At 47.6% G+C, this 15,945-nt stretch overlaps 1 protein-coding gene across 1 annotated transcript; it reads right to left on the bottom strand.

Moving 5' to 3' along the window:
- Nucleotides 1-335: 335 nt before the first annotated feature.
- On the bottom strand, nt 336-4,597 carry LOC1273350 (peroxisomal N(1)-acetyl-spermine/spermidine oxidase). The gene is made up of 3 exons (XM_312316.5): nt 3,993-4,597; nt 2,216-3,574; nt 336-2,146 (listed from the first exon to the last, which is right to left on the bottom strand). Exons 1-3 carry the CDS (start codon nt 4,212-4,214, stop codon nt 1,964-1,966), a joined length of 1,764 nt encoding a protein of 587 aa, XP_312316.4. The 5' UTR covers nt 4,215-4,597; the 3' UTR covers nt 336-1,963.
- Between the last annotated feature and the right edge of the window lie 11,348 nt (nt 4,598-15,945).

Here is a 15,945-nt window from a genome sequence, read left to right as displayed (position 1 = left end):
GCACTTGAGGTGCTAGTGATCAGGCATTTCAATTCGTTGTGTTGTTTTCGCATACATGCCTTTGTTTCGAAGCCCGACTCCAACCGATTCCTGACAACTCCGGGCAATTCCGAACGACTCCAGACGACTCCAGCCGACTCCGACCGAATCCGAACGACTCCCGTTAATGCTGGGCGGTCCTACCTTCTGAAGTCGGTTCCGAAATTTTCGGAGTTGGATCGGAGTCGACTCCGGATTTTTACGAAACTTTACCCATCACTAATTTACACAACCATCGCACAGGGTGGCAATTAAGGCGTAGAACGCGTTCTTTTCAAATAAAAAAACCGAAATAATTCATTTATTGATTTTTTTTTCAACAGTTCATTTGTGATTCTTTATTTTATTTCTTTCATCATCATTCGCCGCAAAACATACTTGTTTCTTTTTTGTTGTTTCTAGCAAAATACTTATGTGTGTGTGTGGTTGTTTTCTTTCTCATTTTTTGGTACAATCCCTTTCCTGTCCCTTCGAACAGCACGTTTCATACCGGCGCGCACTTTTTTTTCTTCTGTTACACTTTTTGTGTCTATCACGTTCGATAATGTTCCAGCACATTTGTCTTCACCTACTTCCTCTTGCCCTCTTTCCTAAAATCCCGCTTACTCATACCGAAACTCATGCTAACGAAATCCGTTAAGATAGTCTATATAACAACGCAATAACTTACAGCAGGATTACCAAAAACAAAAAAAAAACAAAAGCACTACATACTTAAATGCAACTTCTACTAAACGATACCTGCTACAAGCGACCAGAAGAAAATGGGGGGAAAATGCACACACACGCACACACACACGCTTCTGTCTTCGAACGAAGTGAGTGTGCGGGGCCTCTTTGTGGGCCATTTAGCCGCGAGTGTGTGCGCGGGGTAACGAAAAAGCTTGGCATAAAATTATTCTCCTAATCTGGTTAACTGATTGCGGGGGCGCGCGCGTGTCGCAAATGCCTTCAGAGGGGTAGTGAGGGAGCAAAACGCACTATCAACGAATGGAAAAAAAGCACTAACTAAACTATTGCTGAAGCGAATCTTCACTTCCGAAGACTAGAATTCAGTGATAACACAAAACGTAGGACAAAGGAAAGAAACTAACATTACCTAACATTACCTAACACCCGCAGAAGCTAAGCGTCTGCCTTGTTTGCTCGCTTACAGAAGAAATACTAGACACGTGTAAGGTATATGTGCCATCTTTAAGAGGGACATTGTTTTTTTGTTTTTTGTTTTGCAAAGCGATTGCCTCCCCCAATCGGCCCTCGGTACAATACTTCCACTTATCACTTATGTTCGCTTGTTGTACCCAAATACATCGAGCGTCAAATTCACCTTTTGTGCAGCGTTTTGAACACAGCAGAAAGCAGTACCCCCTCTCTGGAGGTCCCCCTGACATTAAGTAAGTGTGCGCAAATGTACGTGGTTTGGCCGTTTTTTACAACCCACAAGGCGCATGAGAATTGTCATGATCGTGTTATCGTCCTCACAAACCAACACACCTACACTTTGGCTTAATAAACTAATAAGTTAACGTACAAACTAAACCGAGCAGCGACCTTATTCTCCTGTCTAATTGTTTTCCCTTTTTTTTTGGTAAGTTTTTCGTTTTATCGTTACGCGCACCCTAACACTCGTATATCTTAATCGTAATGCTACGAAGCTATTAGGAGTTTGTGTGTGCCTTTTTCTTTGTCGCGTTGCTGCAATTAGCCACCACTGTTCACTGTGTTTATCGTAAGCAGTTTTCAGTCACTTGGTACACGTCAGAAAAGGTAAAAATAAAAACGAACGCCTAGCCTCGCGACATTGCATCGAAACGAGGAAGACAGGGGAGTTGAAAACATAGGACAGGACAGGGAGAGTAGGATAAAGGAAGTGAAGCATAAGCTACTTTCCGGTGGGGGAAATGTGCACCACACTGGCCACCGACTAATCGAGCGCAATGCCCTGAATCCACGAGCTAAGATCGCTACTGTCCGATTCCATCACAATCTCCTGCGGAGAGTCGGGCGTCAGCAGGATCTGGGCCGCCGTTCGACCGCTCAGGTAGGCACCGTGCACCGTCGAGTAGAAGTTCGCGTGCGTATGCTCACCGGCGAACATTACCGAGGGCTGAAAGGGAAAGGGGAAAGGAGAAACATTAAACACCGAAGCACCGAGAGTTCCCGATCCCGCCACAACCTTCGATTGATGAGGGCTGGAGTAGAGCGGCTGGGCAATGTTGTCGATATCGTCCTGCGACGCACCGACGGCAATGGCCGTGTACGAGCCCCGACTAAACGGTTGCTTGCGCCAGCTGGTACACACGCAGCGTTTCGGTTTCGGCACGAACGGGTCCTTCAGAAACTGGCGCAAAATGTCCGTACACCGTTCGGCCACGATCTCGTGCGAGAGCGTCTCCATGTATTCCGCCTCCCGGCCCGATATCCAGCCGAGCAGCAGCGTGTCGGAAACCTTCGAGAAGGAGCAGATCTTTTTGTACCAGTTGTCCTTCAGCCACTGTCCGTCCCGCTCTTGCCCTTCCCCATCATCCTCCTGCTGCTGCTGCTGCTCCCACAGTAGCATAATTTCGCTGATGGTCGCGTTCAGGAAGGGCCGATCGTACTCGAGAAATATCTTGTCCACCGTGCCGAACAGTAAGCTGTCGATCGATTCCACCTTGTACTGGGGCAGCGCCGGCACGAACAACGTTTCCGCCTGCTCCTTCAGCACCCCCAGCGGCAGGGTGCAAATCACATGGTCCGCCTCGTAAATGGCTCCATTCTCGCACTCCACCACCACGTTGGCGGTGGAGCTTTTGATGCGCCTGGCCGCCTCCTCGCCCACCCGGCGCTCTTCCTGCGTCGGCTCAGCACCGCCTGCCCCCACCGGCACCTCCGTGACGGTTCGATCCGAATCGTCCGACTCGTTGCCATCGTCCTGCTCCTCTTCATCCTCCTCCAGGATCGTGTCGGCCGCGGCGGCGGTAGCCGCACCGCCGGCACGCCGGGTCGCTTTCCGCTTCCAGTGGATGCGCCGCACCGGGCACGACAGGACGATGTTTTCGTTTGGCAGATTGTCACACAGCGGCTTCAGGATGGAGCTGTACCCGGACGGCAGCACGATGTTGCCGCCCTGCAGCTCCGTGTAGCTGCCCAGCTCGAGCAGATCGATCTCGTCCATGCTGTGGCACCCGGTGATGCACGTTTCGCGCTTCAGCAGACAGTCGAAGATGAGCTTGCGCAGGTGCTTCTCCTTCGCACAGTCGACCCCGTCCAGGTACAGCTCCACCTCCAGGTTGATGTGCTCGCCGACGCTGTGTATGTCGGGCGGGGGCAGGTACTGGCACAGGAAGTACTCCTCGCAGCGCCGCAGAAAGCACACGTACGCTTCGTAGATTTCCTGCAGTATCTGGAACGGCACCTGCTTGCCGTCCTCCGTCGCGGCCACCACCTTGTGCGGCTTCGGTATGTTGATGATGCTGATCAGCCCGTGCTGCATCGCTAGCTCGAACATTGGGTTGCCAAGGACACCGTGGATCCAGTTCGCACCGAGCTCGATCTGTCGACGGGAAGGCAAGAGTTATCGATATATTGTATTGTTTCTTTATTATTATGTGTACCCTTTAGCATTTTCGACCGATTATTTGCACCCTTTTTATCTCTTGCACAGCGACAACTGCACGGAATCGTTATCGCCAAATTTCAACAAAGAAAGAGAGAGAGAAAAAGGCATCAAACTGATATTGCAATCTAATCCGCGCAACGTTCCGAACCATCGTCACATCCCCTACCGAAAGGTGCATTTGATAAATAATCGATACACCGGGAGCCCCCAGGGCCCCGACTTACATAAGTAGGCCGGGACGGGAAAATGCAACAAACACCAACAACACACTCATCAACCCCCTACCCCACATCCCGTGTCTTTCTCTGGCGGATGTGTTTATGGTGGGAGGCCGCCGCATCTTCATGCTCACCTTTTGCGATCCCATATCGATCGACACGATGCGACCGCCGACACGGTTGCGCCCTTCGAGGATGAGAAAATCCGTGCAACCGTTCTTTGCCAGGTGGTTCGCGGACGACAGGCCTGCCATCCCGGCGCCCACTATGATCACTTTGAGCTTGCGCTTCTCCTTGCTGCTCATCGTTTCGGCCGTCTGATCGGTGCTGGTGGTCGCTGTCCCATCCTCACTCATGACTAGTTTTCCACTGTTTTTCACGCGTTTTCCCGAGAGCCGCACACACACACACACACACACATACGTTGAGGATGTGGAATGGGGCAAGTTTTCACAGCCCAGCTGAGAGAGAGCTGTGGTCGTCTTGCTTCACTTCGCGTCCGCCCCCCTCCCGTCGAGGGAAGGATAAAGGCCGGGCGAAAAGGACACTTCCGGCGGAACGGGCGTTTGGTAGATGGTGTCGCCTTTGGGGGGAAGGCTTACAGAATTACGGGCGAGCAAACCATTCGTGTGCACACACGCTCACAAGCACCACCGTGACCACTTTCTCGGCAAAGAAAACAACAACAGAGAGTGCAACACTTTTTTTTTTCTTCCTTCTCTGGTCGCTGTCATAATGTGACAATCAAAACAATTAAGGCGGAGCTACACCACGTAAAGGTGGTGAGTTGTTGTTTGGGCCGGCGCAAGTGGTGAGTAGAGGGCGCTGCACGCAGCTGAACGTTTTTATCGTGCGCGTTTCAAATTGACGGTTAAATGGTGTAATTTTGATGTTGAATGAAAACATAATTTTAATCCGATTAAAAATATATATTTCATAATTTTAAAAGGTTTTACTAATCAATAAATCAAATTAAGACATTGCCAACACAAAATATACAATAATTAAAGTATAAATTCTATTTTTAAGGTAATTCTATTCTATAAGGTATGCCCACCAAAAATAAACCTGAATTCTTGACCATTACTAATCAAAACGTAAAGAATTTCTCGCATAAACAATCGTGCTGCTTAAGCAAAACAGCGTTCCAACCCACCTTCGCTGCGATTGGAATTCACAACATTTCTACTTTTCTCAAACAGTAACAGCAGCAATCGGGAAAACATCGTATAGAAGATACCTCTCGCGTATGCGTATGAAAACTCCATTATGCGAGTAGCACGCCTCAAAAGCTGAGCTAAACATACAACATCAACAGCCGAGAACGCGTGCACACTGCTTTAGTGTGTGGGTTTCGAATGAAGCTCCCAGGATAAAAATAAGTCCAAGACGTGTTGAGGAAGTAAGAAACCCCAACGGCCGAGAAAGGGAACCGGGGGGCGAAGAGGGAACATGAAAGAAATAGAACAACACGTCACAGCAGATGGTGAAAGATCTACGGAAAAAGAAAGAGATACAAAAAAGGAAAGAGAAAGAGAGAATTGCTAGAACCAAGCTGAGAGCAGCCAATGGCGATGACAAAGCCGCAAAAATCGTGATGCCAAAAATAAACGACGAAATGTTCGTTGAACGTCGCACCAACCAAACACAAAAAACAAACGGCCAAGAGGCACCGAGGAAGTAGAAGCAGCAGTGGGTAGTCGACGCATATTGCAGTGCTGCTAGCCCTCTGCAGCTAGCGGTAGTAGCGGTGGGAAGAGTAAAAGTAATTGGAGCACAGGCACGGCCGTCGGCAGCATCATCACCATCGGCGCAGCACACGGCAGACACGTTGTAACAGAAAACGGGAAAACAACGCAACCCAGTGCGCTAACCCTGTGCGAGAGGAGGCCAAGTCCAGTGTCGGCGATCGTTAGCGAAAGCGAAGCAAGACGAAGAAGAAGAAGAAGAATACCATCCAGCCCCGGCAGCAGCTCGGGATGCACCATCATCCGGAAAGGCGGTGGCGGCGTTGACGGTTTCCATCTCTTCCTTGTACTACTTCTCTTCCATCTGTGGTTACTTTGATCCCGGCTTGCATCTCTTCACATAGCGCGCGTACGAAACGCTATGTGAAGTCTGTTCTTTGGAGCATCGTGCATCGACTACCCGACCCCCCATCCCCTCCACGAACTCCCTTCCGTTTCCTCCCCCGGTGGTGCTATGGCCTGTGTAAATGGCACACACAGCTGGTTCTTCTCGCACCATACAGAGTCGCGCACACTCGCCTGAGACCACAATAACCTGAAAACCTTCGACTACCTTCTCCGCTTTCGGGCGTTGCTGGCGTGTTCGCTCGGTTTGCGCATCGTAGAAACGTGACGCCAGATGACTTGCGAGCGTACGCCGAATTCTACCACCGACAACCACATACACACACACGCACACGTAAACATTCAGTGTCAGAAACGAATTTAATGTTTCTGTCTGATTCCGGTTTGAAGTTGTCACCGGAAATGAGAAATGCTACGTGTCCGCGCTACTGATGAAGGAAATGTCGATGAAGTTCAAAAGCAGCGCAGAGCAGTAGTACGCTCGTGCATGCGTTTTATGATAGCGCTAAGTAAACTGGGTGCGCTAAATTGTATCATTATTCATATATTTAAAGAAAAAAAAACTCCCCCATCTTCCATTTATATCCTAAAGTATCTCATTCCAGAAGCAAAAGAGCCGTCGGGGAGTTGCTGGCGAAGAGCGCTATTTAATAGCAAATTTATTATCTAAACTCACGCACAAAACCACCATACCCATACCGTTGTTGAGGGTCAAACACGTTTGTTTCATTTCGTTCGCAAATCGTTCCGAAAGCCAGAACGCCCATTTGTTCGGGACCGTTTCGGGGGCCGTTCGATAAAGAAAATAATTAACACACCACCCGGTCTGGGTTTGCTGCCCCGGTCTGTTTATCAGATATTACCGACGATGGGGAGCGTTCTGGTCGGGGCCAGTGGTTACTACTACTAAATGTATGTGTTTGTTGTTTGTTGTTTGCTGTACAAAGTTTACAATTTAAACCCCACGTGGTCCCACAATTGCAGGTGCAGGACCCGGGGAGGGGATGTTTAGGTGTGTGTCTTACGGTGGAGGATGAGATTTGAATCATTTCCAAGCACCGTGGCAAACTGTTGTTTAAAAAGGAAACTTATTTCCCGACGGAAACCGTGCATGAGTGTGTTTGGGATGCTGCTCTATAACATCTATATTTACTTTTTTTTTTTTTTACAAAATGCTAATGGGTTAGACATTTTTTACTGCCTTTTTAAACATTAACAATTTTTTTCTGTAATGCTCCCCAGATTCTACGATCGCTGCTACGCTTTCCAGACTGTGGGCGCTTCTTTTATGATGCAAATGTACATAAAGTAAGAATTTAGTGTTTGGTGTTGATAATATACATTGATTACCTTTTGGATTTTAAAATTATTGAACGACTTATGTATTAATTGGTGTATTAATAAATCAGAGATTATTATACGCTAGTCACTATTAAAGCACTATTCATAGGGAATATTTCGTGATTGCATCAAGTGAAAAATAATGGAAAAAATTAAAAAAAATAATTAAATCATCTGCTTTCCAAGCTTCCGTAGGTGTAACGAATTAAATTTTAAATTTTAATTCTATTTATTCTAGTTTTAATAACTTTTTTTCGACAGTAAAATTACAAATGGCATTTCATGAGCTCCACATTTTTTACATCTTATGCAACTGATTGCAAAAACTAAAACACTGACGTGGCGTTACAAAAGAATCCCACACGAAAGAACAGCTAGGTTATTAAATCATTCCATACGTTTTAAAATCAACACAAAATATATGAGAAGTGGATAACACACAGTGAATCTGTAGAGTTGAAGATAAATTACAAAAAAAGGAGGTCTGACACTTTAAGTCGCGTTAGTAAGTAAGAAGTCACCATTAGTAAGCAAGTCTCTGTGGAGATGGCGCTACTGTTCAATATATATTTGTGTGAATTATTGGGACACAATCGAATTTATATATTTGAATTAGAAATGAATTTTTATAGAATCGTATCGTTTTATTTAGAATCGCCAACCTTATACATATTATATTGGCCACCTATAGAGGAAAATATTAATGTATAATGGGACGCCTTTTATCCGTCTGTCCGCATATCCATGTTGTTGAGAAACGACAGGTCAATACAAAGGCGACATTGCGTGCTGAGGAGAATCTGAAAAAAAAAAATCATTTATCATTTTCATAGTACATTGTCATAACAAAAAACACTAAAATTCATGGCAGATTTAATTTTTTTTTTCATTAATCATTCATGAAGGTAATAAAATCTGGCTAGGTTTCATCAAAATATAACAAAGATTCCATAAATAATTTTTGTTAAAAATGTAGTCCGATTAAAAATGTGGACCGATTATCCGTGTTATTTGAGTAACCGGACAAGGTCGAGGCACCCGATGAGCCCGGATAAACGGCGTTTTACTGAATTCAAATTTGGTCATAACAGGCTATGAGAGTACCTGGTTGCCATACAGTTTAACTGCACACAATACTACATCGGTATGTCCAACTGTCTCTTCACGTATGCAGAGCAAGGTTAGAGTGCAGGCCTACTAAGAATACTGAAGTAGAAACAATCGCGCGGGTGAAGCAAACAAACGCAGAAGAAAACATGATTCGCCGCTGCCTGTTCGCAGTGGGTGAAGCAAATTGTGCATCAAGAACAATAGTGACGACTCCAAAACTTGAAAATGAATCCCAGCAACCAAGCGCACCAAGGAGTGCAATAGAAATAGAAACTGAAACGCGGTACAGAGAGTAAAGGTACACGGCACGGTAGATTTGTATCTCTAGAGGGAAACTGAGTCAGTGTAGGATGTGTCTATGTGTGTGGATGGTATAAATAAACATTAGAATCCAAGCACTCCCGCCGTCAGCACTACGAACAAAAACGCACCAGAAGTTAAAAACCGCGTCATTGTGTGTGAGTATCATCGAGGAGATCGCCGCCGAACGGTACGGGCCGAAGGAATCGGAGTCGGTGGGTGTGTGTGTGTGTGTGGTGTTGGTGCGAATGTTTGAAGCTAGCAGCGCGTCTCTGTAGGGGCGGTAGTGGAGCCAAAGAACGCTAAAATAAACAGCTAAACCACACACATTACACGAAACCGTTTCCGATATCGTGCCCGGCAGCCGAGCAGCCGCTGCGTGCAAAGATCTCTCCAACGCGGACGATACACATACAGCCACCAGCACCAGCGGAATGGAATGGTCTCCCGTCCGGGTGCGGGAATGAGAATTCCGGCTGGTTAACAATTTCGCACAACAAAAAAGACAACGCGTGCGTGCGCGTGTGTGCAGGAGAAGAAGCCTGAATTGATGTAGGCGCAGGAACGGAAAGAAGCACAACAACTCACTCGCCCCAAACCAGGCACACACTAGCTGGCCACTATGGCCGGATTTGTTCTTCGGGCGCGCTGTTGCCAATGTTTTGTTGAGCGAGGTGGAAAGAATTTCGCTTTTGCTTTGGCCTTCTTTGCATTTCGGGAGAGACAGCGGCTGAACGGCGACACCGTCGCTTACCATCTTCCGTTCCCGGCGTTTGCTCAAGCAACAAGAACCGGTTATGTGTACTATGTCTGTGTGTGTATGTGTGTTATTGCTGTTTTTTTTTTGCTGCTGCAGGACGCACGGTTTGCGGAATATTTATTCTCCGGCCGAGCCGATCGTCGCTTCTTGTAAGCCCAGGTCATGATGTGGCCGATCGAAACCGGATCGAGTCCAGTAAGTAGGTGTGTGTGTGTGTATACGTTGGTAAAATGGAGATGCTGGGAAGGAAAAATTGGAAATCGCATGACAGTGTTGTAGGGTATAGAAAATATTGAGAACTTTAACACATTGTGTGGGAGACTCTGTATATTGAGAAATTGAAGATTTTTGATGCCAACCATTGGCTGAAAATTCAAGATTTCAAATTCACAAAGGTTCCTGAAACTGCAATGAAATATGAAAATGTCTAAAATCTGCCGGAAACACTCTCAATCCAAGGGCGGGTATTTCGTATTGCAATTCTGAATCTCTTGCACTCGAGTCTGCAGGTAGGTCAAAGTGTTGTTCGCTTTCGCAAATGCATCGCATGGCTGACCACCAACATCACGGCCAACGCTGCCGTGCCGCTGGTGCTGGGTTACAGGGTCAAGTTTGGGTATTGCAACGCGACAAAACACGACACGCCCGAATCCGCAGCGTTCACACACCACACGGTTAGATGGGTTGGCGGGGAGGGAGCACCAGGATACCAGGGCGCCATTGACCGGGTACACAAGCCGGTTAGAGGGAGCGAGGGACCCTCTGTCTGTCTTTCCACCGTCATTCATAACAAACAAACGAACCGCTACCGGAAACGTAACACCTTTCCCTGGCTCCCTGGCACACCCACACGCCTAATCCCTGCAGCCCGGTCGTCAGGTGGCAAACAAAACGTGCCGGACCCGGGTTGCAACCCGGGTGACTCCACGGTACCACCCAACACATCGCAATAGCGAAAGCGTCGAGTTTTCCGGTTCAGCTAAATTTTGTGCATCGCTTGCAAGTTTCCTCACCAGCTCACCGCGCCCATCCACCTTCAGCTCCATCCACCTAGCTCGGCTGACATTGAACTTTGGTGGAGAATGTACCGCCCAGCCCGTCTCAACCCTGCCCTGTCCCAGACAAAAGGGGTATGGCACATTTCTTCGCCTTTCTGGGGACTCTGGCGGGGCGTGCGTGTGCATCATCGTCATAATACCATCATCAGCGTAATGCACACAAACATATGTGGCCAAATGTGGCGAATGAAAAACCTTCGCATCGCAAAATGCAAATGCATTTTGTCGTCATGTGCGCCACGCGAAAAAGATGGCTAGAACACACACGCACACACAAATGAGGACACATACACACACAGTTCGCCCGGTTGACCCTGTGTGGGGGAAAATAGGGGAACGAGGGGGGGAGGGGGAGTCGGGTAGGTTTGCATGGGGGATGCAATCAGGCTTGCAGAGAAGAAAAAACAAAACAAAAAACTGCAACCCCACGGTAACGGTAAATCGATTTGGACGGTTGCAGTACAGCCCCCGGGGTCGCAGGACAGTTTTTGCTTTGTGCCTTCACTTTGTGCCGCAAACACGAACCGTTCGTGCTCTTGCTGTGGTTTGTGTGCGAAATGAAACTTGCAAATCGTATTTGCAGCTAAGCAAGCTATGGCGAAAAGTCGTTTTCGTCGCGCGGCGTACGTCACTCGCGTGCCTTCACATGACGTTGAGCTGGTGACGTGACTGGTTTCAAGAGGGGCAGGGGGGGGGGAGGTATGTGAAAGGGGTATAAACGAAGGAGCAAGATTATCTGCCTCTACCGCCCTCTTTCCCCCTTTCCCACACTACTCTTCCCTTCGTTATTTTGGTTGGTTTTGAAAACCTTCCTTTAGGTTTGTTCCCGCCGGAGGGGAAAGGGAGCTGACGACAGGTTTACGTCACGTTCGTTTGAGGCCAAACGGCTCCGGCTAGGGTAGATTTGCTTTATTTACTCACATCTGTGTGTTTCGTCTGCGAATTACGTAGCCGCGTACAAGCGCATGTTGCAAAGTAACGTTTAAGCAGCGGCCAAGACAGAGGACAGCGGAAGCCGTGTCTGAATGGTCACAGTGTCGGCGTGTTTGCATACACCAAACCGGCGATCCGGTGTTGCGCTGGTGCTCGAGGAATCTGGATAGCAGATGTCGCAATGGTGTTGGCAAAAAACAAACGGTTAGAACGGTTGTGAATCATGAGATGAGTGCAGCATACAGAACGATCGGTCAGCAAAATTTCGATGCAAAGTAAATGTAAAAATGGAGCAAAATGGATGCCATTTTTTTCACTCTTTTAATTATCCTCTGTCTGTTAATGTTGATGTGCAACAGATGTTGGACACTATAAAATTAGCAGAAGTTTGATAACTTCCTTTTTGAGTGGATATTTATACACCACATGGGAGACGCTTTATGGCAAATAATAAAATTGTTGTGTCTTTCTTACCCTGGCTTGAACTTAATATCCATGAGAATATTTAAGCACGGTTACTATTCGAGAAGTTTCTGAGTCCAATGTGAACAGCATTATTCCCCGTTGCACGAGATGTTTTTCAACAGCTGCAACATATTTTACTTTTCATCACAGTAATGTTTCTGTTCTACAATTTGGATTCAGTTTGATAGCAGGTTGTGCCAGGTTAAAAATTATGTTAAAGAAATTAGTTATTAATGTTAAGTTAAACATCTCGTAAAACCATAAGCAAGTACAACAGTGCAATCTATCTAAGATTTAGTCTCTTCAAGATAAATTGTTTGTTTAAGACGAGCCTGTTCACAGTCACATTCCATACATTTTTGATCTCTTCAATATTGAGAATGTCTCTCGATGGTGAAGTTCTCTGAACTGCATACGCAATTTGACCGCCTAGATTAGCTAAGTTGATGTTGTGGTATGTCCCTTGAAGATTCCCTTTGGAGAGATTTAGCTGTATTTCAAAGCAGTAACATACTACAGTCTGAGATGAAGTATCTTCAAGATGAATAATTTGTTTAAGATGAACATTTAGACGGCCCCGTCATATTCCATACATTTTATGTCTCTTAAATACGAAGATCTTACTAAGGCCAATATTCTCCAACCTGCATATGCGATTTGGCGGCTCAAATTATCTCAGATTAATTTTTGGGGGACAGTTCACAAAAATATTGGTCAAAGGAGGTCAAGTTTTTCTCGTGGTTTCTTGGATACTTCATAGCAACATCTTCATTAGTTTTCCTCAAAATGAAGATCTCACTAAGCTTTGAAAATTCACCTCAGAGAGATTTCACTGTATTCAACAATGCCAATAGCAACTGGAATAAACTGTCATCGGTTGCTTGGATTTATTGCATTCAGCAAACAATTGACAGAGTTGGAATGGGATTTTACGGATCGGAAATGAAGCATACTTCAAGGTTGCGCTGCTTGAACATTCGGAAATCCCTGTATGTTCAAGTTTTTGCTACAATATGTACTGGAATGATTACTTTAGGTCTTTAGATCTAATTTGCAAAACGAAAGCTCCATATAGGAATATCAAAAATCGGCAGGAATACAGATATCGGCAGGAATACAGATAAATCGGTATTTCTGGTCACTCTGATTTCATCAAATAGTGCTCTTATGTACTAAACATTATTATCGTTGTACATGGAATAAAAAGCTCCTTTAATAAATCCTCAAACTAACCACTGAACTAATCTTGAAGTACATCACTTCTGGCATACGTCTCTTGAATCGATTCGTCTCGAAATATAAAAAAATCGAACCCAAAACGGCACAGCGAGTGCTACATTTAACGCAACACCCCCCTCCCCCCCCCCCCCCCTTGCTCCACTCCTTCGTACGCAAGATGTTTGCCTTCGGTATGGAGAACGGTGCGGGCAAGCGTTCATCAGCATCCAAGAAGGCTACGGCAAGAAGAGGTGGCAAAAGAGGAGCGGGCATAAGGAGACACTTGGATCGCCGTTCGTACTCTTCTTCTTCTTCTTCCTTCTGTCAGCTCTGTACGTTCAGCTACACGTTGAAGCAATACTTTTAAATGCTGCCATTGCATCGCGGGCCTGACGCTGGCGTGTTTGACCGACTATACAGACACAAGAAGATTGAAAAAAAATAGGCAGAATCAATTCCCCCCCCCCCCCCCCCCCACTTCCCACTAACACCCCGCCAAACAACATATCGTGACCCCACAGTCGCGATTGGAAGGGGGAGGACGTGACGACTGTGAACTTGTACCATCATCAGCCGGGCGAGCGGTCAGTGCGGCAACGTCGTCGTCGTCGTCGCCGTCGTTGTCGAACCGGTTTTTGCCCACCCGCCCCGGTCTGTGGGGTGGTTTTATTTTTGTTGTTGTTGTTGGTGGGGCTGTGTGCGAAAAATAAAACAATGAATTGCCAATTACTGCCAACGCTGCCAATGGCCCCCTTGGCAGTGCTGTTGTGGCAAAGTGGGAAGAAGTGGTAAGGGGTTGATACAGAACGCGCTCAGTTTGCTTACTTCAGGTCAGGTTCTTCTTCGCTTTGCTTTACCCCTCCCCCCCTCCCCCCCATGTTGGTGCTTCTTTTTCTTCTTACCGTGCGACACCCAACAAGCAAAACCCTTCTCTCTTCGTCACATTCTTCGGCGTGACTGCGCACAGACTCGCACACACAGACACACACACACATCGCTCCAAACACTCACATACCCCGCCACTTGAAATGCTGACGCGTTCCAATCCGTTCGTTACAGTCGGAGGGTGCTATGAGGGAACATGGGAGTGGAATTGAGGGAGGGGGGATGGACTCGACTGACCGACTACGGCTATCCCCCTCCCCCCAACCCTCCCTACAACCCGCTTGCTTACCAGACAACAAATACGCACCCTCTCTTTCTCACTCTCTCGAAACGGCGTTGTACTCATCCATGCAAACACACACACTTACACAGTACAAAACGAAAGACACACGGGGCGGAGGGAAGAAAAGCGATGGAGGAGAGCAAGAAGAAACACAAGCCGTTTAAATGTGACGTCACACAAGCGATTGGTACGGACGGGAGGGTTGCTGCGATGCAAAACTGTCTACACATTCCGAACCCGCCATTCTCTACCATCTCCTCTCCTCCTACCATTACGCTTCCCCTCCTGCTCAACCACCTCCTGATGCTTCACTCACACATCGGCACAGCGGGCAATACGCGCAATGTAAAGTAGGTGGAAACGCTTTTATATGAATGTGTGTGTATGTGCCACAAGAAGCGAAGCACTGTCATCATCAAGCAAACCCATCATCATCATCATCATCATCATCATCATCCCCATCATGCGCATCATCAACGGTGGTATCCTCCGATTCGTTCGTTTGGGGTCGCGCGCGTTTTGCGCGTTTCGGGGCGGGTCTGCTGGCGTGTGTTTTTTGTTGTTGTTTTACTCTCCCCCCCCCCACCTCCCCTTTTTGCACATTTTGCTTTGCTCGCTCGGTTCGTCGTCGCGTGCACACGAGCTGGAACCGGTGGAAGAAGAAAACCAAGCGACCGAAGAAACCAGAAAGGGTAGCGTAGGAGTCGGCTGTGCGCGTGATCGTGGAGACGCATGGTGGCTGTGGCTGGCGAAATAAGGGAGTGAAATGGAAAAAGAAAGAGAGAGAGAGAGAGCTAGAGTGCGGAGGCAGAGCGTGATGAAGAATAAAACAGGAGAGTGAGAGTGAGACAGAGCAAGTGAGCGAGCGCGCGCGCGCGCACGCCATTGCCAATGGCGACTTTTACTCAACGCGTTTGTTGCGTGAAGTCGCCACACAGCGAAATACACACGCACACACGAGCGCGCATTACCACGGAACGGGACAGTAAAGAGGAAGGTGAAAAAAGCAAAGCTATTGAAAACCGGTTCCGTGTACTCTTGAAAAAAAACCATCGAAGGAAAGGGCTGCGGGGGGGGGGGGGGGGGGGGGGCGGGAACGAGGTTTGAAGACGTTAAGGGAACGTGAAAGGAATGGCCAACGCTTCGTGCGTCCAATGGCCAACGGCAAACGGCAAGAATGGAAGGGGTTTGTTTCAGCACAGCGTTAGACAGGAAAGAACTGCTTCTCGGTGGCCCGGGAGTGGAGAGGCTGTCCCCCCGTCCCCCCCCCCCCCTTCGCAGCCTTCACACACTTCGCATTTTTCGCTCCATCGTGGAGGGTGTGTGACGCGGCAAGCAAACCGGATTGTCGACCGGAGTGCTGCCACCGGTCGTGGTTTCCCTCGGCGCGCCTCACTGACATACAGAGCCGCTGCTGGCAGGCGGGGTGTGTGGATTTTTTTTTTGGTGTTGGGCTGGGTGGGGGGCGGTGGGGAGAAACATAAACAAAAAACAGCCCCCACATACACAGGCGCACACACAGAGTAGCACATGCCCGTGGTGGTGGTGGTGGTGGTGGTAGTAGTCGATTCTATGCCTGCTCTGATCGCCAGGGCATCATGCATGGGAAAAGCGTACCAGAAAGCGAATCCCACAGCACCA

The sequence above is a fragment of the Anopheles gambiae genome, chromosome 2 (genome assembly GCF_943734735.2).
Source record: "Anopheles gambiae chromosome 2, idAnoGambNW_F1_1, whole genome shotgun sequence".
NCBI lineage: Eukaryota > Metazoa > Arthropoda > Insecta > Diptera > Culicidae > Anopheles > Anopheles gambiae.
This window is presented reverse-complemented; position numbering and strand designations above follow the sequence as displayed.

Excerpts from the sequence above, each read along its gene's own strand:
- LOC1273350 (XM_312316.5), bottom strand. The coding sequence starts at position 4,214 with ATGAGTGAGGATGGGACAGCGACCACCAGCACCGATCAGACGGCCGAA. Across the intron at positions 3,575-3,992 it reads TCGATATGGGATCGCAAAAG|ATCGAGCTCGGTGCGAACTG; the intron begins GTGAGCATGAAG and ends TCCCGTCGACAG. Across the intron at positions 2,147-2,215 it reads CCAGCCCTCATCAATCGAAG|CCCTCGGTAATGTTCGCCGG; the intron begins GTTGTGGCGGGA and ends TTTCCCTTTCAG.